Source organism: Vigna unguiculata, chromosome 8 (assembly GCF_037176805.1).
Source record: "Vigna unguiculata cultivar grain cowpea cultivar isolate G323 ecotype 2 chromosome 8, ASM3717680v1, whole genome shotgun sequence".
NCBI classification, from domain to species: Eukaryota; Viridiplantae; Streptophyta; class Magnoliopsida; order Fabales; family Fabaceae; genus Vigna; species Vigna unguiculata.
The window spans coordinates 35,692,758-35,716,737 of record NC_140799.1 but is presented as its reverse complement, the minus strand read 5'-3'; the positions used below and the strand labels follow the sequence as shown (position 1 = coordinate 35,716,737).

The 23,980-nt window shown below is 32.4% G+C and overlaps 3 protein-coding genes across 5 annotated transcripts; 1 reads left to right on the top strand and 2 right to left on the bottom strand.

Annotated features, from left to right (window-relative positions):
* Nucleotides 1-2,803: 2,803 nt before the first annotated feature.
* LOC114195235 (aspartic proteinase PCS1-like) lies at nt 2,804-4,530 on the bottom strand. Its single transcript, XM_028085633.2, has one exon. It carries the CDS (start codon nt 4,514-4,516, stop codon nt 3,185-3,187), a length of 1,332 nt encoding a protein of 443 aa, XP_027941434.1. The 5' UTR covers nt 4,517-4,530; the 3' UTR covers nt 2,804-3,184.
* A 6,164-nt stretch (nt 4,531-10,694) lies between these two features.
* On the bottom strand, nt 10,695-19,181 carry LOC114194213 (NAD(P)-binding Rossmann-fold superfamily protein). Its single transcript, XM_028084326.2, has 11 exons — nt 19,067-19,181; nt 18,693-18,739; nt 17,656-17,749; nt 16,820-16,967; nt 16,014-16,226; nt 15,473-15,607; nt 13,111-13,245; nt 12,731-12,946; nt 12,033-12,157; nt 11,493-11,550; nt 10,695-10,912 (listed from the first exon to the last, which is right to left on the bottom strand). Exons 1-11 carry the CDS (start codon nt 19,159-19,161, stop codon nt 10,802-10,804), a joined length of 1,377 nt encoding a protein of 458 aa, XP_027940127.1. The 5' UTR covers nt 19,162-19,181; the 3' UTR covers nt 10,695-10,801.
* Nucleotides 19,182-19,297: 116 nt separating this feature from the next.
* LOC114194212 (uncharacterized) lies at nt 19,298-23,225 on the top strand. 3 transcript variants are annotated; one of them, XM_028084324.2, is made up of 6 exons: nt 19,298-19,516; nt 20,118-20,211; nt 20,400-20,619; nt 21,399-21,547; nt 21,624-21,755; nt 21,857-23,225. In XM_028084324.2, the coding sequence occupies exons 1-6, from the start codon at nt 19,428-19,430 to the stop codon at nt 23,054-23,056; spliced, it is 1,884 nt and encodes a 627-aa protein (XP_027940125.2). In that variant the 5' UTR covers nt 19,298-19,427; the 3' UTR covers nt 23,057-23,225. The 3 variants fall into 3 exon arrangements, with proteins under 3 accessions (XP_027940125.2, XP_027940124.2, XP_027940126.1); XM_028084323.2 differs by having other exon boundaries at nt 21,624-21,779; XM_028084325.2 differs by lacking the exons at nt 19,298-19,516; nt 20,118-20,211 and adding an exon at nt 21,041-21,183 and having other exon boundaries at nt 20,486-20,619; nt 21,624-21,779.
* The last annotated feature ends 755 nt before the right edge of the window (nt 23,226-23,980 follow it).

Sequence of the window (23,980 nt, the reverse complement as noted above, 5' to 3'; positions counted from 1 at the left end):
TACAAACTTATCATAAATTTAATAAATTTACAAATTTATGAAATAATTTCTTTTGTGTATAAAAAGATAATTTATTAAAAAAAGATAACAACCTTCATAAAAAACAAAATAGTATTTTATAAAATATATATTATATTGTTCAGGTTTAAATATACTTTTATTATACCTATATAAAAGATAATAAAAAATAAAATTTTATAATAATTTTTTTTTATGTCCAATTGTTGAACTTATAAATGTTAAATTTTAGATCAACTTTTAGACGTTTCATCATCTTCTGATGTATCAAATAAATCCTGACTAGGACAAGTCATTAATTAATATAAATAAATTTAAATCTAATATTATCAAATACAAGAAGTAATATTTTTACATATATAAAAAATATATGGTTTGTGCTAATCATTGATTTTAAATATTCTTATAATTTAAAATCTGAAAATTTTCGTGATAAAATAATTTGCCATCCGGACATGTATGGTTCAGATTAAAGTTTTTTTTTAAAAAAAAAATACAAATTCAAGACTTATAAGATTGTTCTATAAAATTTAAGTTTTAAATTTAATATTACTTGGAGATGATATTATATATTGAATAAGAGACTGACATCTATCCCCATCCCCACGCTTAATAGCCACCTGTTTGATCTTTTTAATGTGATGTGATGTCAAATATGTATGCTTCTCATTTTCCCTTTTATTTTCTTTCGGGGTTTTTATAGTAATTAAGATGAATCTTTTCATCCGAATAATTAAAAATGAAATTTTATAAAAATCACAAGTGTTCAAATTTAGAAAGTTTAAAATAATTTAATATTTTTACAAAATATACAAGTAGTCCCTGTAAAAAAATATACCAAAACGAAGAAACTTTTAGAGGAATAGAGTCCCACCAAAAAAAAAACTCAAATCATTTATGGCCACCCAATATATGAATGAATGTATAGTATTTGGACCCATTGAATAGAAAGGGATGTCCAAGTGACCCTCTTCCAATATTTGATTCACCTATATGTTCCATGTCAATTGGGAGACTCTTATTTTCTACACACAAATTTTCTTTTCATTACTTCTCAATTTATAAAATGATGTCAAAATTATATAAAAGAAATTAGAAAATGATCATTTTGATATTGGTTAGAAATATAGAAGAATTTTGTTATTTAATAATAATTTATTATTCTTTCTATATGAATTAATAGAATGGAAGGCCTTGTATTTTTAGGACAAAGACTAATTATTTTAAATTTGATATTCGCGGGTCGACCTTATATTTAATTATTTTTCTGAAATATAAGAAATAAAATTTTACTTAATTTAATCACACAAATAATTAGAGATGTATTTGGTCTAAAAAAAATTCTAGTATTTAACTATAGCACCCAGAAAAAAGAGAGTAACAAATTAAAATATAACATGCTTTTTTGTTTTTTTATAAATGAAACAAAAGAAAGGATGATTAAATAATTGACTTTAAATACTCTAACTTAAAATTTTCAATAACATAATACTACATCAATATCTTTTTAGTTAAAAATTACTATACATTTAAAATATTTAGTCACTATTTAAAAATAATCAATATAATATCAGTTTTAATTTAATTAAACTTTTTATCTTTACTTAATAACTAATAATTAATTATTGTATATGCTATAATAAAAGAAAAAGTTTGAAATTATTAAAAATGTTACATTATATATAATTAATTATGATGTAAGTCTTTCTCTAACTTATCTTCAAGTATTTAATTTCTCTTCAAATAGTTCATTGCATTGACAATAACCATAAGAAGTTCACGGGGAATGATGGATCCTTTTAACAGCTGTACAATAATTCTATTAATTTTTCATTCTTGTGCATTTTCATTTCCATTTTACCTCCTTCTTCCCTATCCTCACCCTGCACCATCATGATCTTGAGGTTTTCGTCAGATCTGTGAGTATATTCTACAGATGAGAGAGGAAATGAGAGAGGAAATGTTAACATATTGTTGAAAAAAAAAAGATGAAGTAGTTCATTTGTTCAACTGTCGTAAATTTTATATTATTCACTAACAAAATAACTTTAGTAAAGAAAACTAAAAAGTGCTTCGATATTTTTCTGATGAAATGATACTTGAAAATATTTATATTCTATGACAACACTTTGAATTGTGTAACATATAATCAAACAGAAAGGGAAAACTTTATCCCTTGGCTGGTAAGATTTGCAAAAAGAAAAATATATACTTTGATTGGAGGCAAAGTAATTTGGAAGCGCGGAGGCATAGAGAGAAGCCACGTGGACATTAGTTGAAAGAAGAGAAGTAAAAAGGTGGTTGAATCAGATTTTATCCTTAACTAAACGACACAAGGTTTATGTAATCATGTGAATGATGTGATTGTCGGGAATTATGTGGACGCAGTTCGCGTTTTGGGCGGTCTCAGCATCTGAGCTGTCAGTCTTTGAGGACCCCACCTTGCATCCTCGTAAAATCTATGCCACTTGCCACGACCACAACAACTACCGTCACTCTTGACTTTGTTCCCTTTTGCACAACACAAGCTTCTAACTTTTCCCTCTTCCGTTTTCGGCATATTTTTATTCTTCTTTCTACTCATTGTTCACTCTTTACTTGTGGCAGTGCTTTGTTAAATCGTCTATTCAGGTAAAGTTTAAATAGTTTAAATGCCCTCTTTAATCAGTTGAGTCTTATTCATATTCAATCGCTATCTTTAAGCCCCTACATGAACCCTAATTTCCTACTGACCAACCGTTCATTTAAAAGATTATATTTTGATTTAGACATTAAGTGGAGATGATTATTAGATAAATAAGAGAGCATCATCTTATTTTTGTATATAATTGAAGCTTATCTTAATTACATACAGAAACTATACACACAGACATTATTGATTGATGCCACTCTAATCGTTATCTATACATTATGAGTCTCCGTCAGATTAATAAACACGCACGACTTAAATATGACACAACACAAGGCAATGCTTCTTCCTTTGGCCTCCCCCGCATGCGTCCAAAACGTTGACGTTTAACCCTACCTCAACAAACACAACTTTTTCTTCAGCTCCAAATCCCAACGTCACTCATCCATCTAATCTATACAGTAACCATGGTGTAACATTTTCTTACACTCTACACATCATAACCGCATGCACCACCACGTATTCTAATGTTTACTCCTATGATCTGCTACAATCGGCCTCACCAAACCCAACTCTGTGATTCGCCAGATCGAACTCCACCCACAGATTCTGCTGATGGATGTTGCCTATGATGTTGCTGGCTGCACCCAATCTCTCCGACCTGCCAATTCCCACGCAGTGGACCCCGCCGCCCACGTCAGCCAGCACCCTCTCCTTTGGAACCACAATCTCCACGCCTTTCTCGAACTCCAACACCACGTCCCCTATCAGCCGTCCGATTGTCTCCTTTGCGGACCCGTCGAAACACATGTCCGCGACTCCGCCATACACGTACCCCTTCTTAATCCTGGGCCCCACAACTCTAACCACCTCCTCCCTCACCCTGTCGTAAGCCTCGTCGACCAGGAAGGTGAATTCGGATCCGGAGTCGATCATGGTCTGCCCCGACCCGCCGGCGTCGGGGTGAAAAACGGAAGGATTGATGTTTAGCCTCTTGCCACCAATCCTAATTCCCTGCATGGGGACGGTGTAGGCCAAGGGGTCCAAATTCGGCATGCGTTGACTTTGACCGAACGTCAACATGCTGACGTAACGGAGGCGCGCGGAGTTGGGGTTGTTGCCGAGGTAGAACGACCCGGTTGGGAGGTTCCCTGATCGGGATTGTCGGGTGGGAACGCAGTATGAGAATTTGGTGATTTTGGCCTGCGAGGGGAAGGAAAGGCGGCCGAGGTTCATTCCGAGGATGCCGCCGGCGTCGTGGGACTCGGTGGCGCAGCCGAGGGTAAGTGGAGGGGTTGTTTGGGTAGGGGAGAAGGTTAGTTTCTCTCGGACGAGGTTGCCCTCGGCGTAGGTGCCATCGGCGTAGAAGTAGGAGTAGTGGCAGAGGCGGTTCTGGTCGCAGGTTGTCGGGAGAGTAAAATCGGGAACGCGAGGTTTGCAGAGGGGGTGGGTGCAGGGGATGACGTAGAAGGAGGAGGAGAGAGAAGGGTCGAACGACGCCGTTGGGGGGGTTTTGTTATGGCACTGAATCCACGAGAGTTGGCTTCCCGTGTCCAACACCATTTGTTGATGCTGCGGAGGGGTCCCTATGGGGAGGCTCACGACCAGAGCCATGGAGTACTTGAACGGCCATTTTACGTTGTACGAGGCGGAGGAAAGGCTTCTGAATTTTGGGTTCTTCTTCAGTGGCTTCACTGCGGAGAGGGGAAGCGACCTGAGAGGGAAAGAGAACGAGACTGAATCATGGTTGGCGGCGGAGGAGGAAGCGGAGAAAAACAGCGACACCGCAAAGAGAAGTGGAAAGAGTGAAACAGTGGAACACAGAGCCATGGTTTTGTGTGAAGAGTTAGGGAGTGAGAGTGATGACATGGGGTTTTATTTATACAGGCAAAGTCTTAAAAAAAAAAGTAATTATTTATACTAGCATTGTTTTATTTGTGCTTTACGTCATAAATTGTACATATTTTGCAAAAGAACAAAATATAAATAGAATTTATGGTGTCGGAAAGAAAGAATTGGACGGCAAAAGTGGGAAGTGCAGCCCCTAGGTGAGGACGCGTTTTTCTTTGGTTGAGTGGGTGATATTATGATTCTTTAACAAAAACAGGGTGATGCGTGTTTCACATCCTTTATGTATGATAATACCCAATTAAATTTGGTCGAATCCATGTTCCATTTCTCTTCCTCTGCCCACCTCTTTTTGAATGTGGACGAAGTGGTTGAGTTCAATTTTTCAGATTTTTTTCTTTTCTTTTGTCGAATAGTATTTGTCCTGTTCCTACCTCAATGCCTACGATCGTTTCGTTTCTTTATTTCATTACACTTGTTTATCAATCAAATTCTGACATGTGTATGCATGTAACGCACCATTACCAACAAAATCATCCATTACTTGTGTAATAATGATATAGTGTACAAAATCCTACTAAAATTATGCGAGATACTATTCCATTACATTAACTAATACATTACCAGTTACTTTATTTCGTTCTCTGGAAGATGCTATCTAATCATGTCATTTCATTTGTTTATTCATTTATTAATATACATTAAAATTCATGGTGGGGCTATCCAATCATGCTTACTATATTCTTCTCTTCTTATCGCAAGTTGAAGTAGGCATTGCAACACCACCAACCATTTGTGTCTTGTTATGTAGATGATAATCTTCAAAACAAAATGAACCAAACCTCCAAATATTCTTTTAATATTTGAAACTCGACCCTGCAACTAAATCTAACAAACTGTGCTTGTTTTCTACATGTATTTTAAGTTGTGGATAATTGTATCAGACAAACTGGTTCTGCATACCTGCAACAACAAACACTTGATGAAAATATACACTTTATTTATCCAACTGGAGTGAGTTAATTTATCTTTGAGATAACAATGGTCTAAAGAAATCATAAAGTGATGCGATATTATTATAGCTTTTATGAATAGACAAACACTTTATCTTAGTAGTCACGACCAAACAAGGGGAGAAGCTACTTGATTATAAATGACTTAAAGAAAAACAATCAAAATTACTTGTTCATAAATGACCATAAATGAGAGTTGTTGAAACAAAAGAAACTCTTAGTACACCATCATTTTGGTCTTTAAAGACATCAAATAAATACACGTAATACATTGTCACAATAAAATTAGAAAAAAAAAACAAAATGGATTGAAAATAATTTTATTTATTTCATTTAATGATTTTATAATAATGTCATATATATATATATATATATATATATATATATATATATATATGTTTCGACATAGAACTGTCTAACTTTTATAGAAGCCATGAAAACTTTTTCTCCTTTTAAAAATGTCCTTTCCAAGATCAAATAAAATAAAAAAAAAATGTGGAGACAAAAGAAATTAAAAAGGTACAACATGAAGGTAAAGAACGTGATAAAGTTAAATCCGTGTGATTGTTCACGGATTGATTACGGTATAAAGTGATAAACTAATCACGAGATATGTAAAACAATTAATACATATTTTAATCACTGAGATATATATAGTACCATTTTTTTTTTTGAAAAAAATAATAATAAACATGTTATTCATTTTGGATTTTAGGTGACGTTTCAAGTACAAGTTTTCTTGCATTTTTCTTATTCATGCATGAATGGGATTCTTGCGTCCATTGATGCTTCAAGAAAAAGATGTATCACAGTGTTGGATTAAACGAGTTAAGAGAAGTGTTTGATGGATCTAAATTCTCTATTGAATTTTGGTTATTGTCCTGTTTTCAAGATACATTAATTTTTTAAATATTAAAATTAATGTATCTTATAAAACACATAAGGAACAACAAAAAATCCAGAAAATGATCTGTATTTGTCTTAATGTATCATTTTTTTTAGAAATTGCAAATTAAAAATATTAGATTATTATTTTCATTTTTTTCGATAAGATTCATTCTAGGATTAAAATCAATAAAAATTGTGTCCAAATACATTAGCTATAGCATGCTTATAAAAAAAGAAAAATGAACTATAACACTATGGGAGAATATACCATGTCTTGGAAATATATTATTAGGAAAATACTAAGCGCAGAAAATATTATAGTTAAAAATTATTAGTTAAATTGTAGAGGGCAACTTTGGTTCCAGAATATGCCTTTTGGATTTAACTTAGGTTTTCTTTAATAAATTAAACTAAATAAATATTGTTGAGCGTGTAGTATTATAGTTATATATAATTGCGTTAAACTGAAAAGTGTTAGTATATGATGCAAATAATAGAAAACTAGCACCCGTGATAACGATTAGGAGTATATACATCGAATTATATCATTGATCGAAGTAGTTTAATTCATTGATTATTTATAATTACAACTGTTAATGAGCCATATATAACTCATTATTTATAATTACAACTGTTAAATGAGCCACATCACATCACATGAAATACCAATTCTTTTACTTCTATAATTCATGCAACTTTTGGTCGACTTAGTGATAAGTTTTTTTTAATTATAAAATAAATTTTAAAAATTGTCTCATTTATTATATTACTTTATTATAACTTATAGGTCAGTGAAGCAATTTAATGACAAGACTTAAAAAATGTTGTGTAATAATAACTTTTTTCAAGGTACTATATTTAGATTAATGTTACAAAACGAAATTGAAATTCGGGTTCAGAAATAAATTTGGTTTTTGACAATGGTCTGAACATTCTTAGGTTTTAACGGAGAATTATCGTATATTAATTATATACTAATATATGTATTTGTAATTAGGGATGTCAAAAAAATCTGTACCCATGGGTATCCGTATATAAAATCCGCAACGGGTAGGAAATGAATATTAAAAATTGATACCCACTACCCGCAGGTACGGGTATTTTTTATATCCGCATATTAGCGATGCGGGTACGGGTATCATAGTATCCGTACCCGTGGATATCCGTACCCGCTAAACTTGAATTCAAAAAAGTACCCTCATATACATATACATACACACACACACACACACACATATATATATATATATATATATATATATATATATATATTAATAAAAAATATTCTGGCCTAATTTTTTCTAAGTTGCACATCTTGTCTTTTGTATTCATTCTCCAAAAGTATTGGTAAGTTGTCTTCTTCCAAGTACACCCCTTGACATTTTTCTCTTTCCTTTATTTTTAAAATTGGGCAAATACATCAAATCCAATATAGATAATGACGTTTATGGTATGCTTGTTGTCAAATGAAGAAATCAAAATAAGAATACTTGGCACGTGGCAATTAAGGTTTATTATTTATTTATTTTGTTTATTTTTTAGGAATCAATTGAAGAAATTTGACTTTTTGATCAAAATACTAATTAAAGAATTTTCATTGTGTTGAACATCATTTTATATTTACTTTTATAATTATTTGGATTTGTATGAACTTGAGTTTATTTGAACTTTATTTAAAATTTATAACAGTGGTGTATTTTATTTTATTTGATTTGAAATCATGATTAAATATTTGCTTTTTAAATACTTTTGCAAATACTCGCGGGTACCTGTGTATACCCGCGGATATGAAAAAAATAAGTGGATATTCGCATAACGGATACCCGACGGATATGGGTACGGGTATGAAACAGATATTTATCCAGCGGATAAGGTACGGGGGAGCTACTACCCGTATCCTACCCGCCCTGTTGACATCCCTATGTGTAATATTGTATTTTTTCGATCGAGAATGAAGATAAAAACAATTATGTATATATTTGTTGTATTTTATTGTTATTTAAATATTATATATATATATTTGTTCTTTTTAGTTTCTTTTAGTTTTGTATCACTTTTTTTTGTTACACACACTTTTATTTTTCTCTTTTATTATGATCTTAACCATAAACTTTTCTTTTCTTTGTACAATTATTTTCGAATGATATGTTATCAAATTTTAATGAATAAAATAGTTTTTAGGTCTCACATTTTATTAATACTTTTTTTAATATTTTTATTTATTATTTATTTTTTATAAAAAAATGTTTGGTTCTCAATTTTTAATTGTTTAGTTGTTTAAATTCTTCATTTATTAGGTAATATAAAAAAATTATTTTATTAATTCTTTTTTGTATTTAATTTTTGTTTGATTTGAAGAACTTTTATATTGTTAAAATAATTTTCATTATCTCTTAATGATTTGACTAGTTTGATATGTAAATTTGATCAAATCTTCAAAGTACTTCTATTTTATTATGCCTTTAAATGATATATTTTTTTTCATCCCATCCAATTTTGTTATATCAAGTCTTTTCCCAAGAACATATTTGATTATTTTTATTTTTTTAATATTTTTATTTATTGATTATTTTTATCATACAAAATACTGTTTTTATGATTTTTTATATAATTATTTTTATTTTCTAAATCATCTCATAAGTGTAATTTTATCATAGTTATTTTTATAAAATTATTTTATTTATTATAATATAATAATTTAATGTTATTGTCATGGATTTTGTTTATCATCATCTAAATTTGAATTTGAAGTATTACAAATTATTACTAGTTTATTTATTTCCATTGCGATTTCATTCAAGTTGTGCAATTATTATTTTTGTACTAAAACCACCAAAATTTAATGTATTATTTGAAAAATGATAAAATAAAGTGAGTTATAACTTTTTAATTTTTTTTAAATATATCATATTAAGAGACCGATAATTAGATTAAAATTTATAAAGATAAACTAGTAATTTTGTAGTCCATTCGCTTTGTTCCATCAATTTTATTTTTGTTTTTGAGGAAAAAAATTGGAGTTAAAATAGGAGGTGGAATTGATGAGGAGTCACTATGTTACATTCCTATTTTTACTAATCAACAATGAAATAACTTATCTTTTAAGCCTTATTTCCTCTCTTCACTTCATCTTACTACCCAAAACATAGGCTAAGTAAAAACTAAAGCTAAAAAACACTCACCCATTAACCCAGAAGACACTTATTAGCAATTTATATCAATACTCAAAATGTATCGTCACATTATACTTTTTTAATATTCTAAATAAGTTATTAATTAAATAACTGATTTAGAATATTGTCACTTTTCAGAATTGTGAAACTTTAGATTAGATTTTACAAATCAATTATATTATATAACTAACTCAGAAGGTCATTATCTATATTTGTTACTATGATATAAGTGAACAAGAAAGTGTTTTTTTACTTAGCTAAAATATAATAAGTTTAATACATTAATTATCTGTATGTGTACTCTTTTAAAACCCTTTCACTATTAAATAATATATAGGTTTCGTTATCGTCTTCTCTCATCATTCTTGTTGTCTCACTTATTCTTATCACATTTTTATTTACTTAATTGTTATTTTTTCTGTAGCTGTTCACAAACTTTCTTAGTTTTGTGAAGAAGTGTATTCATCCATATTATCGTGGCTCGTTTTGTGTTCATGGTTTAATACCGAAAAGGAAATGTATAACTATTATTTATACAATATTTTAATACAAATATAATCATTATTTTTTTCATTTTTTTAAATACTCCTGCATTAAGGATACTTGGATTTTAAAAGTTCATATTCATTATACTAAACGTACATTGAAAAGAAAATTATACGTGTTATGATAAGTATCATTTTAATTTTATAAATTAATATCAAACACTATAAGAAAATTATTAAATAATAATCAATTTAAAATCTAAAAATAATTAATCATTACACTGCATTGACTAATTTAACATCATTTGATAAACAAAAAATTATTAATATTTAAAATAGTATATATTATTAATACAAATTATAATTAATTTATAAATTAGAATCTAAATTAATTACATAACATTTTTTTTCATCTAACCTCTAAAGCATTAATTCATATGTGTTGGGTTACGGATTTGTCATTAGACTCTGAAGAATGCCATAGATAGAATGGGTTAGTATCATATTTGAAAAATTATAGAAATAAATCTAAATTTAAAATTAATAAGTTATAATTAAATTTAATTATTAATCTGATTTCAAATTTAAGAGGGATCAAATTCTTTTATTTTAAATAAAAAAAAACTAAATTGAATCAAAATTATAAATAAAAGAACTAAGTTAAAAAAGGTATAAAGATTCAAATTTTTTAAGTCACCGGGAGGAAAATAAAACTTAAATCATTCAAAAAGACTAGCCTCGACAGATTCACAGTCCAAAGTCAAGTTCAGCTCGTTTTAACACTGCAGTCACTCTACTGTAAAATTCTGGTTCATTTTCCTTTATGTCATCCAATGTTCGTGATTCATGTTCATCCACCTGAGAAACAACAACTACATTAGGTTATAACTTAAAATCATCAACTTAAATTGTTTAAAGATTCTGATTACAAAAGAGTTAAAATATATCAGCAAAGAATTACATTGACTGTTATGCTAGTGAATCAGAGGAGACAAATGACAATCATTCAATTACCTTATCACAGCATTATGCCCCAAATTAGTGAATTTGATCACTGATAAGGAAAATTTCTAAAGAGTAGGAAGTTAATAAATATGACTAAGAATCAAGGAGAGACAACCTTCAATGAACACACTCTGATTTGTTGCAAATTATTAAAAATCACAACTTTGAGGGCCCCATGCCCCATGTCTATTGATTTTGTAGTTTTCAAAAAATTCAACCAATCAGAGAAAAATGTGTTCCAAAGAGTTTGTTCCTAACACCTTTTGCTATTTTATGAATCATTGGAGCTTGTCATAATAGGATATGCCCTACAGTGGTTTCTCTATTTAACACACTATACAGATACAGACACAGTTCCATACCATGAATAGGATTCTTAAAACACAACAAAACATTGAAGCTTTTGCTGAATATGATGGAATTACTAAAATACCTCTTTGAATTTCAAAAGAATCAGATTTGAAACAGATGCTGGTTTTGTGATGTCCCACCTAAATAAAACATAAATGTACAGAATAGATAAGTATAAAAAATTCAAATGAAAAGCCAAAGGATTTACATTTGCTATCATTCTAGAAAAACAAAGGACGTGGAAGTGGTCAAATTTCATACGACTGCAACATGTTAGACAAAAATGTAAATTCCAACTGCAATACAAACCATAGTTTCTAAAACTTTTATTACTCATTTAAGCACAAATAATTAATATTGTGAGAAAAGTAACATTTTGAGATGTACAATTTTAATGGAGAAAAGAAATGGAGGAGTGCGCTTTAAGAGCACTTCAATACAAAAAGGAATATGAGGAAAACCATAAATAGCTTGAGGAAGCGTGCATATTTAAACTGAAGCAACAGATATAGCAACAACAGAGGGCACAAGTTTACAGCTGAAAGAAAAAATGTAACCAAATAAAGTAGCTTGAAAGTGAGAAATAGTTAATCTGAAAATAAAATCATAAGCCAAACGATACCTAACAAGCATTAATTCATTAACCGATCGCCACATTCCTCGCCCAACATCTTTCACATGCCTTTCTCTGGCACTTCTTCCATTCCATAACTCTTTAACAATATAGATCACTTCTTCAACATCTACCTATGAAAAAGAAAAAGAAAAATGATAAATAAAAGAAGAAATCTCCATTTATTTTTATTTGTCAAACAAACTACTATATATATGTCAAAACTACAAAAAAATTGACATAAAATTCAATCTGCAATTCATACACGGACGCCACCTTGAAGCTTCTTTTGTGTAAATCAAAAGAAGACCTCTTAGGTTGAAGAATAAAGTTATTTTTTTTAGTTTTCCCATTACAAATACAATAAAAGTAACATTGATCCAGCATTTAATGGTAAGGTGTTGATATTAGTATCACATAAATATCGACAGATATTTTAGAAAACTGTGCTTCGTAATTCTCAGTTATTAGAAGCAAGTATGCAGTAAGTTTTTGACAAAAAAAAAATACTTGAAAAGACCTTCTAAATATGCTGAAAGTAAGTAGATTGTGTCCACTATAATCACTTTTGGATCATTGAAAAAGTAAAATTGATGCAGGATAGAGATGGAATAATGCAACTGATCCTAATTGTTTTAAGAGGTCAAGATATCACATTTACTGAATAATTTGCAATTAAACAAAAATGAAATAGGAAAATTTCATACCAGTACTTCGGTGGATGTTCCATACAATGACTCCTCATGCTCGATAAGGCGTTGATGAAGAGTATGATAATGATCCATATCAAAATTGACTACAGGTTCTGTTTGAACATGAAATCCTGCTAATTCTGTCACAACATAGGATGCCATGAATTGCCCAAATATTGCAGGGATGGTGCCAAGCACAGGTATGATACGAACCCTAAAACCTGGTATAATCTGGAAGAGGACCGAGAAGTCAAAACATGCATCCAGCACCACTAAACGTCATGATAGAACAATAGTTTGACAATGTAGAAAATATTGTAGGCTTATCTTTATTACAATTAAACATATATATTTATATCTAAAGGGTGATTAAACTAATGAAACCATGAATTCACCTGGTAATCTGAAGGGTTTTCTTCTTCTCCGCTTGGACCCTTAAAGGGAAGCAGCTTAGCTTTGGGTTTTTCTAAAGAAAACACCACAGGGATACCACCTTCAATGCCATGATCTTTCCTCAAACGGTGTCTTACCTGCATAGATATGATTCCAGTGTGAGTTATGTAGCTAATACTAGAAAGAAGAAACTGAGTGAGGACAGAGAAAGTCATAGTTCAAAGATGAAATCAATCAGCTCTGAGATAACTGCCATCTAGCTAGTATTTGTAGACACATGAATTGATTCCCTTTACTGAGAGATTATTGAAAACAGTTTTAAAAAAAAAGTGTAAAGAAGCAGATGCACTGTCACGGGTTGGCCATAATGCAAGTTTAGCTACAATACTACATCTTTCATCCACCTTAATGACTGAAGTCACTGAGTCTTGGAAGACAAATCCAAAATTACATAAATTGGTGGATAGACTCGCACAACAACCTTATAAGCAGTACACTTTTGATGGTACCTTGTTTGAAAAGAAAAGGTAAGGAGGTCATAGGTGTTCAACAAGGCTTAAGAAACAAAATTCTAAGTCATTTCCATGATTCTCCCCGTTGTTGGACATTCTGGAAATGAACTCACTTACTGAAGGATTAAGGAGCAATCTCATTGGAAAGGATTACAAAGGGATGTAAAGAGGTGGATTAGGGAATGTGTCAAAGCAATGAACTAGTCACCTGCAGGGCTTCTTCAACCTCTGCCTATACCTACTAGAGCATGGAAGTCAATATCTATGGACTTTATGACTAGGTTGCCTAACTCCAATGCGATGAGTGTCATACTAGTAGTACTTAATAGACTCACTAAATATGCTCATTTCATAGCTTTAGGACACCCATTCAGTGCAGTAAAAGTAGCAGAGTTATTCATGAACACAGTGGTGAGATTGCATGCATGGCCAGAGGAAATTATTTCAAATAGAGATACAATCTTCTTGAACAACATTTTAAAAGGTTTGATGCAGTTATATGGTGTTAAGTTGTTACGATCCACAGCTTTCCATCACAGATTGATGGATAGACTGAGATCCTAACAAGTCATCAAAGGCTTACTTGAGATGTGGTAAAGGGAGTATACTCAAACAGTGGACAGATCAGATCACTTGGCAATGACTGAACTACATTAAAATACAAAGTTTCACACAACCACCCAGATGACACCTCTTGAGGCTTTATATGGATATGTTCCTACAATTCCTAATTTGGTACATAATGGAGAAACTTTAATTGAGGCCGTCGATTACACTGTGCGAACAAGAGAGCAGATTGGAAGAATGCTACAAGAAAGTTCCTGTAAATTTTATCTGTTTATCTGTTCATCTGTTTAAAAATAGGAATAATTCAATTTCTGAGAGAATTGTGAGTGAGTGCAGTCCGACTTCAGATATTTTAAGAAGAAAAAAAACAATCACAAGTGTAAATTTACTTAAATTTAAAAATAACAGAATTTAACTGGCTTGAGAGCAATTTAGGGGAGCAAAACCGCAGAGTCCAAATTAAAAAGTGTAATTGAGCCAAAAGAGAACTTCGAGCCTACACAAGTTTTTCTCATAAGAGGAACAAAAAATAGGATCCAGCAAGATATATAACTTAGGTTTGACATGCGTAAAAGTGAATATCAATCATACGCTTGAAATAACAGTTGAAAGTAATGACTATATCCAGATAATCCATGCCAGCCATTCAAGAAAATTATCAGGACAGATGCTTAAATCACATTTCGAAAACAGTTGCTCTCTAATCAGAAAGTAAAAGAAAACAGGTCCGTATGTATTATGCTTAATTCACAAATTTTGCAACTCAGAAGTCCTGGCAGGCAGTAACCATCCACAATCACAAGAATATTATTTTAATATAATACTTAACTTTAGTTAATTTGAATGAAAGATGACAATATGGAAAATGAGACATCCTGAAATGAAAGAAATAAAACCAAAAGAGAAAGATCATATGAAAAAGCTTTCCACTACTGTCAAATGTCAAAATTCTGGTGTTCATAAAATCAGCAAGAGAGCCCTAAGAATAAAGTATTATTTAAAGTAACCAAGATGCTAAAAACTTGTCTTTAACAATGATATTATCAATTTTCGTGCGCACAAGTTCAGCTGTGCTTTCTATACGCATTTTTCATTGAAGTCAGTAAATTGTAATTGGCAGATGGTGTTGAAGAGCAATGCATTAGTGCACTATTGGGATGATTAGGATATTAGGATGCACATCTACCGGAGGGAATGAGAATTGGTGTTAAATTTCCATAACAACTAATTTATATGGTTTAAGCTCTAGAAAATACAATAAAAAGGAGACATAAAGGAACATTACAGCTCGAGACAATGGATCATTAGTAGACTCTCTCAGATCGGCAATGCGTATTCTTGTTGGATCAGCTCTGGCACCAGCCCCAGTGGCGGATAGAACCTTCAAGCCCCTGCGTACGCATGCAGCGAGAAGTGCCACCTATGACATATGACAAAACAAACCATGCAAGGAAAGATCAATATTATGACAACATATATTTGAGTATGAACGGCATGATTGTTAATAGTAAGGAGCACAGGATAGGAGAACAGTTTTTATCAAGTTTTCCAAGGCCAACCAAGTCATATTGGCATACGTACTACCAATATAAATTATCCATCAGACCACATTCATATATGGATCCCAAAATGTTTCTATTTCACAAGTTAGAAGCTAAGGAATTGAAGGAAAGAAAAGTAAAAGACTATGAATATAAAACAACCATTAGTGCCTGATCACAAGACCTCTCACAACAGGGGATTGAGGGATACCTATGTTACATGATAGAATGGCAGCATGAACTTGTAACAATACAGTCAAGTAGAGAGTAATCTTTAGAGGATACCTTTGTATCAATGTTATCAATACAATCCAACACAAAGTCAGGGTGGCCTGAGAGAATTTCTTCTTCAGTGGATGAATCATATAATAGCACTTTAGCATCTACTTGGCACTCTGGAAAGACAGATAAGTAATACTCCTTAAGGCACTGAGCTTTCGAGATGCCAACATCTGCTCTTGTCGCAACAGCATGTCGATTTAGTGATGAAAGAGAAACCTTCTCATTTAACAAATAAATAAGTACAAAACTATATGGAAGGCACATGCATACAAAAATTCTAGAGTTGGGAAAATATGACAGCAAAAGATAGAACTACTTTATCTTTTTTTACTATGTTTTACCAAATACAGCTTAATAATATTGTTAACAGGATTTTAGCTTGAGATTCTTCACCCATGCACTGGAGTAATTAACAATAAAGGCTTGTATAGATTGACATTTAACGTGAATAGAGTAACTACTAAAATACTATTCATGATAGCTAATCAGCAAAGAACCAAGTAACCCAAAACTTTTTCCAATCTAAACTCCAGTTTCTTACTTAAACTATAATAGTTGATTAATTTACATTTCTTTTATCATTAAGGTAGTATATTCCAAAACTTATGACTATTATGTAGTCATACCATTTAAGCACATAAAATGCAGAATTTCCAGCCAAAATGAAGAAAGGAAGCTCTAAATAACATTGATGTAAGAGTCATAACATCCATTTCACAATGTAAACAAATAAAACTTCAGAGTTTGGTGGCAACGAAGTTTTCTAGATGGCATTAAACATTAAGGAGAGAATCAATCTGAGAAAAAACCTGGTCAAAGTCAACAAGAAGAAGCTTGCCAATCCCTGATCTCAAGAGCATAGTAGCAGCATGACTACCGACACCTCCAAGACCAATGACCACTACATATGATCCAGTCACTTTTTGCTGAGATTCAAAGCCAAAAAACTGAATGTTCCTAGTTACGGCATAAACATTCCACCCAAAAACAATTTGATTAACATAAGTTCGAGAAAAGATATACATATCAAGAAAGTACCATCCATGTACGCTTAATGTAGATCAAGTTGAGTAGAATAGATATATGCGGGCATTTAATGAAAACAAATGTATAAAGGGCATTTAAGCATTGCGGGAGATGTGTTGGTAATCCCAAAAATCAAAGAGAAGAAATCTTCTACCAGTCAAACTAACCCCTTTTTTTTTGTTTCTTCTTATCTCAGCTAATTCACATCAAGCAATCAAAAAATCGCCTTCATGGCAAAAAGTAGTCTTTCAAAATAGAATCAATGTAATAATATTCCATTGGTTATCCATGATGGTGGGAGTTGTGGGGCAACATGTATAGTGTACAATTTCTATGCAAGGAAAAAATATTTCATGCCATGTCCAACCAACCTATATTAAACATCAAACACTAACTGTAAAAACTAGCACCAAGCATAGTCCAGCTATTTTGGTAATTGAGGCATTAGCTCTAAACCTTCTTAGACCGCTAAAAGAGCTCACAGTCAAAATGAAACAAGATTGAAGGTGCTACTTAGATCATGTTTTACCAATTAACTCAACAGTGTAGAACAGAGTTACAGTCAGAAATAAGTTCAGAGAAAATGCTAATTAAATTTATTGGCAACCACTTGCAATACCTAGTTAGCTGTTCTGAAACAATCTCATCTTTCAGAAGATCTTCGTTAACCACCCTATCATTTTTCTTTCCAGAAATAGAGCATCCCTCAACACCTGCATGAGACACAAAGTCCAACACTTACAAGGACACTTAGAGAAGCAGTCTTATTAATTTCCTGATGTGAAAGTAGGATTTAGGCAGATAGGAGCATTAGTCACATTGAAACTTGTTCCTAACAGGTTTATACAGTCTGCATTTGTATCGGTAGTTAGCCTGACTTCCTATAAAAAAGAATATAAATGATCTAACAAGTCAATTATATAGTCTATTAATAATTAACATAGGAATTCAATAAAACTACCTGAAATCTAAGACAAAAAACACGGGAATAACTACTTGTAGTACTTGAAATTGGTTACATTTAGTATGAGCTTTAAGGGATAGATAATAACATTTAGGATCTATGGGTAACAGAACAAACTAGCCAAAGTGTATAAAAAGTACCTCTCACCCTGAGCAAAGACACTCAACTCTAAACGCTCTAGCTAGAAAACCTAAAATACAATATCAAGGTACTTTTGCCCAGAAAAACATTGAAACTTAGATGAACTCAAACTAATACATTTACAAGGAATACCAGTTCTACAATAACTAAGATTTAATAAACTATCTTACGAATGCAGTTTTTTTCCCCGTTTGTTACTTATACATTAAAGAAAAAAAAAATGCAAAACCCATTAACTAAATAACTTCCTAAACAAACTATAAACTTGGTATTTAAATTCTATCTCCCCATATCTCCGTTCCTTCCTCTATATTTCCGCTGAAACAAACATAGGACAAGAAATTAAGCATCGACATGTGTGTGACTTATTGCAACTTCAACTCACCACTATTGATGAGTGATGAGTATGCGAGCGAATGTGCAATTTTTATAATTAAAGATTTTAATTAGGCAAATATGAAAGGCTATCGTTTAGAAGCAGGAAAATAGAGTCATCATAACAAAAGAAGTGGAGACAAATTGGTTAAAATCTATTCTTTCAGGCCACTTACCATTGAAATCAGCCGTAACATTCTTACTGCACTGCGATACACCTCTTCTGCAAACATCAAAACAAGCATTCAGTAGCATCCAAAGTACAGTAAAAAAAAGTATCCCTTTGCTCAATGACCTAAAGTTAAACAACGTGATCCAACCAACCCATCAACTTTTACGACACTCAATTATCGCAAAGTCTAAAATTGTAAGCAATAACGTTGTTTTAGCACCAGCCCTTAAGTTTGTGGGTTCCAACAACCAAAGGACCAGTTCAGTGTCATTGTATATATATGCGTGTCTGTGTGTGACAATACAAAACAAAAACAGTAGTTCAGCTCAAATATAATTAACAAGAGAAGAATAAAACGGTAAAGAAGAAGTTGCATACTTTTGAGATTGAAGAAGCCTAAGAAGAAAGAAGGTAGATACAGAGCCCAAGAGAGCTCCTCCTCCCACCAATGCCAAACATTTCCCTCTCTCCATTTTCTCTTTCCTTGCTAAAACCCCCCTAAACACAACTAATTGTAGAGGTTTTATTTCGGGTCCAATTAACCGGGTCGGGTTAAATTACCCTGTTTCAATTCGGACCCTTGTCTCTTTTTTCGAGGAAATTGAAAATTTTGAACAACAATAATATAAAACAAGGGTTCAACAATTTCTTGGGTGTGTTGAGGGTTCCATTCAGAGTGTGCTGCGTTTTCAATCTTTTCCCTTTACGCCACATTCTTCTTCTGCTTACGAGCAGGAACATGGATTCTCCGGTCAAGAAAAAGGCATTGTCTCGTGTTAACTTTAGTTTTAAGAAGAAAGGGAAGTACCCTGTATTCCCCCTAGTGAGGTTTGCACTTCTTCACGCATCTATCTCTAACTTCAATTTTCCTTTTTTTTTCTCTTCTCACAACTTTGCTTATGGAAGTGATTATTTGTTACTTTATGTTGATTTAATTGCAAACACAACCGTCATGATTTTTTTTCTATTTTTTCTGTTCTTTACTTGTGAATGGCGCAGTAGTCTTTAAACACCTTCTGCTTATGCATTGAGTTATGCCCGTTTATGGATTTGGTTGATTTTCTGGTAAAATGTGTTGGCAGCTATGTTTGAGCATGCAACAGTGTATACAACTTGAAAGTGTTCTTTCTCAAGATGTGTTTCATTTTGTATGCTATAGCCTGTTTAGATAAACTGCTTATAGAAGAGGGAAATAAGAAGGGAGAATATATTAGCTTTTTCATGTTGTGCATTTTATCTTTTGGAGAAGTTCATTGCAAAGTGTTTCAGCAAATGTCATGTGTACTAGTTGATTTTAACTTAGCGAGAAACTCAATTTACTTTGCCTTCTTATTTTCTTCTTCTATGGATGCTTGTGAGGAACTTGATCTTATATGCATTATTTTATACTAAGATGATTTTGACTTTTCCTGTGTGCATGTAATTACAGGTATAATGAATTTCGGCAGCCTGTTTGCCAGGTATGTGGTGTGGTTATGTTGGACTCTATACGTTCACACCTGGCTTCTCCTGAGCATAACGAGGTAATGGTATTTGGTTGGTTTATGCTTGAATAGTTAAACATTTCTCAGTGGTATTCTCAAAACTCCTGACTTATTTTTGGATGCTCTTATCATATGATTTATCGAAGAGTACCTTCTTACATGGTTTGTTTTTCCCTTTGTTGTTTCTCAACCTCCCTTTGTTCTTTTGGCATGATTATTATGGGCAGGAAATGAAAAAACGGAATACTAATACTACTGCATCGACTGACCATAATAACAATGCAAAGCCACTCACTGGTACCAACTCTCCCAAGGCTAATACAGAACAACCTCAAGACAAAGAACGCCAATTGCCAGAATGTTCACAAAATGTGCCTCAAGATCAGTCACCGTCGATGCTTCCAAGAGATTTTAGTGATGACAGTGGTAAAATAAGGACAAGATCTGGTACGAATTTGGTTTAGAAAATGAAGCTGTATGTGTTTGCTCTTGTGCGCTAAATCATAGAGAGTTGCAGTTGCATGCCATTCTACCGATAGTGATATTTGTTCATACATACATGTTTTGTGCAAAGATATATAATATCTAGCTTGTTCATTTAAAATTACAGGTATAATTCCTTATTTTTCTCTCTCCAATTCTTTTGTCACATCAATGATAGAGAATTTTCAGAAGACTGGAGTCTCTTTTTTGGGTTCTTATTGGCAATGTTCATTGGACTTTTTATTGAGATAAAAGGAGTTGATCCCTTGACTCTTTCAAATCCTTTTTCCAATTTCTTACTCATTTGTTATCTTGAAATTCTTTCCATCTTTGGATCCCCTTCTGTCGAATGCTCTATTTAAGGCATAATCTTGTATTTGCCTAGGTACTTCAGTGTTTTAATCAGAAACGGTACTTTTATCATCGTGACCTTGGTGTCAAAGCCATGACTTGAAGACATGAAGTTTGAAAAACCTTTTCTGAAGTCTGAAAAACTAATACTACCTAATACTCCCTTCACCGAGGCTGGTATGTCTCCACACCCACCAAGTGGAGCTTTTTGGTGTTTACAAAAACGAAATAAGAATTGAATAAGTTTTCCCATTTACCTAAATAACTTTTATGCCATTTTTCATTAAATATCCAAAGGCTGAAACTTTCTCCCTTTGGCACATCCAATATAATTCATGCATTTCATTTCAACATTTTTATCATATAGTCAACCGAAGTCATTTTCTTTCTAGTTTCAAAAGTAACCGAAATGATGGATCCTCCTAAAGATCAAGAATACGTGGAATCCAACAACAGCTCTGTAAAGATGAAATCCAAGATTTCACCTTCCATCCATGAAGCATTGGCATCTTCAAAACGTGGAAGACCACGAAAAACCAAGGTAACTGCCATCCAAAAACTTTGAATTCCATAAAATTCACTGCATTGGCTTCTGATGAAATTCTTCTTGCTCCCAGCCTACCAAGTTCATAATCAACCAGACACCCAACCCCCCATCAACACCCCGGAGGTCCAAAAGAATAAAGCATGTGGCAGATAGAACTGCCGACAATGTGCCTGAAGCATCGTCATCCGAGGAATTATTGAAGGTAAAAATAATTGCATTACTGAAGGTAAAATTGCTTACATCACTACTAGTCAAAGTACCTCTTCTTCTTAATCACTGTAACATCTATTTCTATCATAACAGAGGCGTACTGCAGAGAGTTCCCTAGTCAATGGCAAAGAGAGTTCCCAAGTAGATGGCAAAGAGAGTTCCCCAGTAGATGACAAAGAAGCCTCTTCCGATATTGACCCCTTAGTAATGTACAAAAGAAAAAGACTACCTCGGAAGCGGTATTCTGGTCAAACGAGCAAGACTACAAAGAAAAGTGCTCCCAGAGAGCCTCCAATTGCTGCAATTTCAAGCTCTACTACTGATTTACCCCCTTATAACGATCCTCCTGCAGCTGCTCCAGTCAATGTTGATGCTCCTCTTGTTGAAAATACAAATGCTGCTGAGCCAATACTCAATGGAAGACTTGTAGAAGAGGTGGAGAAAGTTAACCCTGCCCAAGCCAATGCTCAAGAGCAGGTTGCTTCCAGCAAGGGTGAAGAATCTCCAGATCAAATGGACCCAAAGGCTGATGAAGTCTCTTCTGGAAACACACCACTTGATGTAGAAGCCATTGACAAAATGATCGAAGATGACCCTTTGAGTGCTATTGAAAATATCCTGACTGGGAAGGTTTCCATTTCTTCCAAAACTTCACAATCTGCTACTCTGTCAGAACCACCAGAATCTCAAAGCTGCCCTACAGATGTTCTGTCAAAAGAGCTAAAGGACTTGATGCAGACCTTCAGCTTAGGTGATTTTGTTACAGACTATGAACAATTATCAAAAGTCCTACTTATTCTTGAAGAGTTGCATAAGAATGAGAATTTACTTTCTCTTGCCCAGCAAACATTCATGAGGACATTCAGACTCTTCTTCAACAGTGCTGTTGCTCACCACAAAGAATCTTGTACAGTTGGAATAAAGAAAGTCAAGTTGAACCGAGCTAAAGAAGATATTCTTCACAAACTGCAAGAAACTAAACATGCACAAGAGCAAATCACAACGTCCATTTCAATTGCCAACATCAGGGTCAATGAAATATCTTCTTCTATTGAACAACTTGAAGAACAGTTATCTAAACTGAAGGAAGAGAGGGAGACCTTTCAGTTGGCTATAAATGAAGGCGAGAAACAAAGGGAGACATTGAAGAATGATAGCATCTTGTGGGCTCATCAGACTAAAGACCTGGTTTTTGATCTTGCAGAGATTGAGGCCAAAGAAAAAGCCCTTCGACAGCAACTTGAAGCAGACAAAGATGCATATAACCAATTTAAGGCATCCTTTCCTTTTTAATTTACATCTGAACTAGTTGTTGTAATAATTAACTACAATGTTATGTTTAATTCTGTATTAGACCTGGTTAAGTGCAGAATTGTAGAATTATAACTTTGGTAACAAAATCATTGGACGAAAATTAACTACAATGTCATGTTAATAGTGTATTACTTGTCACCTTAAACTATTTGGTTGTCATTATTTCATGAATTCTACATTTCATGTCTCTCCTTTTGTTTCCACCCGCTATCACTCTAACAATCGTTATATCACGTTATCTTTTTATTTATAGAAAAGTTCTAAAGTATTTTGAACCAACTAACTAGAATTTATTCCATTTAAGTAATTCTAACATCTGGAATGATTATTTGAAAATATTTTCTTCATATCAAATGGCATGTGGGTAAACTTAGTATTTAGCATGCAGCTAGAAGCTTACCTTGCAAAGCAACATAACACAACACCGTGATTTGTTAGGATTATTTATGAGTTAAATATATTTATAATTCCTAAATTTAGACATAAAATTAATTTAGACATAACACAATACAATTTAATTCTCAAATTTAAAAAATAATAAATATAATCTTCCTAGTTTAACTTCGTTAAACATGTAAAAAAATTTAAACTTTTGAGATAAAAAGATTACATTATTTTTAAAATATGAGAATCAAAATGTATGAAATTTAGTATTTCAATTTTACATCTAAATTTAAATACTATAAATATATTTAATCCATTATTTTATTCTACTGTTTACTTTTTCTTTTTAGATACTTCAAAGTAAAATGACAATTAAAATCAATTATTTACTCTTAAAACTAGCCGTGCATATTTCTTTATTTAAAAGTTAAATTCATTCTAATTCCAAAAAATTAAGGCAATTTATAAATATGTATCAAATTACTAATAATTAAATTAATTTTTAATATATTACGAAAA